A 3743-nucleotide genomic window follows, 5' to 3' on the forward strand; every position below is an offset into this window, starting at 1 on the left:
AAATAATAACTAAAAATTTGAAAGTGGAATCATGTGTCAAGCAACCTTATTTCAACCATAATCTCTGCACAACTTTCAATAATTTGAGCATAACTTTCTAACCCAAACTACACTTTAGTTCTATGACTTACACCGGATTACTTGAGTCAATGAACTTTACGAGATATATATATATATATATATATATATATATATATATATTGACCATATCCAAACTCAACAGAAAATATAAAATTTTCAAAAAATAAGATAATTATAATGTTCCATGCATATAAGCTTTGTATGATACTAGATATATGGGTATCACTGTTGGGTAGATGTCTGATCAGGACATAACCTCCTAAGATCTTTTCGGTACTGTACGATGCAGCAGGAAGAAAGAAAAAATAAAATAAAAAATAATTAAATACGTGGATCAGTCAAAAAAGACTCACCTCCACGAGGCATGCAAACTTCACTATGAAAAAAGAAATATTACAAAAGGAGATCTCACCCTCAACTTTCGTACATCCAATTTCTCCCTCACAAGAAATTTTTCCTCGCAAAAGCTCTTTCTAGGAAGACCCTCCTGAACTCCTGAAGTGACCCGGGCCAAGCGTGCACCCGCGCCTGGGCCACGCGCCCTACGCCAGGCCGCACCCTGTGCTCCTGGCCAGTGCTGCTGCACGCTGGGCGGCATCCCGCCACCTACCGCCACTCCACTGGCCCGCCGCCGGCCGCCGGCAATCCGTCGCCGTCTCGAGTTCCGTACCGACTTCTCTTGCACGTATCTCCTCCGTTCGAGCTCCGTTTAAGGTGATCTTGATCTCGTTGGACTCCATTTTTCATCGCAGATCTCGTTGTGGATTCAATGTGGATCGAATCTTGAGACATCAAATCCTAACATATCACATATATAAACATGTATTTTTCTTAGTAGATTGCAAGAAGTAGTGCGCATATAAATACATATAGAATAAGAAAAGAAGAAACACAACCTTGCCTGTTGAAGGAATGAAACTAGATTGATAATGGGAAGATGATGATGATTAAAAAAAAAGACAAAAAATCCATTGCCTTCGTTGGCATAGAGGATCCATATACCTTGGTGCAATGAAATTTTCTTCCTCCTTTTGACATTGTTAGTCTCGTATCATGATGTAGACCAATTAAGAACAAAAATGGAGAGCATTGCCTTCATTGGTCTAGAGCTTCAATACGCATCAGTGTAATGAAATTTTCTTCATCATTTTGACATTGATAGCATCGTATCCTGATCTCGACCAATTAAGAACAAAAGAAAAATGGAGAGAAATACCAACCAAGAAACTCATTAACTAATAACTAGCCACGATACAAGATTCGAAATTTGGCAATGCCTTTATATAGCGTAGCCAAGAGGCACTATTAACTCAAGGAATCCCACTCAAATCATAATCAAGGTGTGTTTGGACTTTCAGCATCATCCCAACTTAGGAGATTGCACCAATCATAAGGTGGGCATAACAAAATCAGACCACTTACAGGATTGAAATCTTATTTGATCAAAATAGACCATATTAGGCCTTAACCCAAAGCCCAAACCTGAGCATGGTTCGAGCCAACCATCATCCATCACCTGTGGACTTCTACTAAAACCCTCCAAGACAAAACCCCTACTCCTCTTCGACCCCCGGCAGCGCCAGCCATGGCTTTCCTCAAACCCAAGCCGCCTTCCTCTTCCTCTATTCTCCTGCGCCTCATCACACCTCTCTCCACCTGCTCTTCTCTCCCCGACTTCGACCGAACCCCAAGTCCCGCCACCACAGCCGCCGCCGCCGCCGCCGCCCCCCTCTCCGCCGCGGAGGCCAACCTCCTCGAGAAGCTCCATGCCCTTATCAAAGACCACTACCGGGCCAACCCCAACCCCGATCCCACCTTTGCCCCTCCCTCGGAGCTCACGATCCCCTCCCTCTCCTCCTCCTTCTCCCTACTCTCACCCTTCTGTCCCCCCTCCCTCGCCCTCGCCTGCGCCCTTCTCGACCGCCTCTCCTCCCTCCGCCACGGCGTTCCCTTCCGCCAAGCACTCGCCTTCTTCAACTGGTGGCTTTCCTCCATTCCCCCCTCCCCCTCCCTCTGCCCCGCCTTCGCCGAGCTCATCGACCTGGCGGGCAAGCTCCACCACTTCGACATTGCCTGGCACCAGCTCGACAGAATGCGCTCCCTCGAAATCCCCATCCAAAAACAGATTTTCATGAGCCTCATCCGCCGCTACGTCCGCGCCGGCCTCCCCGAGGACGCCGCCCGCGCCTTCAGCCGCATGCCCGACTATGGCGTCGACCCCGACCCCCAAACTTTCGCCTCCCTCCTTGCTGTCCTTGCCAAGAAGCGACTTGCAGCTGAGGCCCAGTCCCTCTTCGACTCCTTCAGGCACCGCTTTCCCCCAGACGTCGTCCTCTATACCGCTCTTGTCCACGCCTGGTGCCGCGCCGGCCGGCTCGACGAGGCCGAGCGCGTCTTCGCCGAGATGCGGAGCAACGGCATCACCCCCAATGTGTACACGTACACTGCCGTGATTGACGCCATGTGCCGAGCCGGCCAGTTACCTCGCGCCCACGAGCTCTTCTGCCAGATGATTGACGCCGGGTGCTCGCCCAATGCTGCCACGTTCAACAGCCTGATGCAGGCCCACGTCAAGGCCGGGCGAATGGAGCAGGCATTGCAGGTGCATAACCAGATGAAGCAGCTAGCTTGCGAGCCGGATGTCATCACCTACAACCTCCTCATCGAGGCCCACTGCCGCAAGGGCCAGAAGAACCTCCATGCTGCACTTAAAGTCCTCAACCAGATGGCTGCCAAGGGGTGCACCCCAAACTGCCACACTTTCAATGCCATTTTCCGCTGTGTTCTTAGTCTTGGGAATATAAACACCGCACACAAACTCTATAACAGAATGAGGGAGCTCGGTTGTCGGCCGAACACTGTCACATATAATCTGCTAATGCAGCTGTTTAGCAAGGAGAAGTCGATGGATATGATGCTGAGGATGAAGCAGGAGATGGAGGAGGAGGGGATCGAGCCGAATGTGAACACGTATGGGGTGCTTATTTTGGAATTCTGTGGGAGAGGGCACTGGAAGCAGGCGTACAAGATGATGAGGGAGATGGTGGAGGAGAAGTGCCTCAAGCCTACAGAGCCTGTATATGAGGCGTTGCTGGCGCTACTAAGAAGGGCAGGTCAGCTGAGGAGGCATGAGGAGCTCATGGAGAAGATGGCAGAGAGAGGTTTCATCTCCAGGCCTTTGTAGGGTCTAATTTGGTAGTGACTGTTGCTTCTGTTTTCTCCCCAGTTTAATGTATGTGTTGCATCCCTTAGTTACAAAGTCAAACTTATAGAGAGAATCATTCTTTGTGAATTTAATGAGCAGCATTGGTCTTTGGGTTTTAATGTATCTATATCCCAATTAAGGTACCATAATTCCATATTCTCCCAGCTGAAGTTACAATTATACGAAGGGAAAAGGAAGAAAAGATTGGATTTGCTAATGTTATATCATAACCTCTATCTATATGGAAGGGAAAAGGTAATTTTTGCTGATCTAAGACATTGTTTTGTGGCTGCTACCTGAATAAATGATGCACTGTCTTGTGTGATATGTCCACATCTAGCTGGAAACCCATTTCATTAGTGTATTCTCTTGAATATTCTGCCTCTGCTTAAGTATTATTTTTTGTACTATTTAGATGATGGATGCAGCTTCACTTTTTAACTGCTACCACCTATGC

General features: G+C 48.0%; 1 protein-coding gene across 2 annotated transcripts; it reads left to right on the plus strand.

Annotated features, from left to right (window-relative positions):
* Nucleotides 1-1624: 1624 nt before the first annotated feature.
* LOC105055139 (uncharacterized) lies at nt 1625-3516 on the plus strand. Of its 2 annotated transcripts, none has more exons than XM_073246738.1 (2): nt 1625-3276; nt 3427-3516. In XM_073246738.1, the coding sequence occupies exon 1, from the start codon at nt 1667-1669 to the stop codon at nt 3263-3265; it is 1599 nt and encodes a 532-aa protein (XP_073102839.1). In that variant the 5' UTR covers nt 1625-1666; the 3' UTR covers nt 3266-3276; nt 3427-3516. The 2 variants fall into 2 exon arrangements, with proteins under 2 accessions (XP_073102839.1, XP_029123443.1); XM_029267610.2 differs by having other exon boundaries at nt 3452-3516.
* Nucleotides 3517-3743: the final 227 nt, after the last annotated feature.

The sequence above is a fragment of the Elaeis guineensis genome, chromosome 12 (assembly GCF_000442705.2).
Source record: "Elaeis guineensis isolate ETL-2024a chromosome 12, EG11, whole genome shotgun sequence".
NCBI classification, from domain to species: Eukaryota; Viridiplantae; Streptophyta; class Magnoliopsida; order Arecales; family Arecaceae; genus Elaeis; species Elaeis guineensis.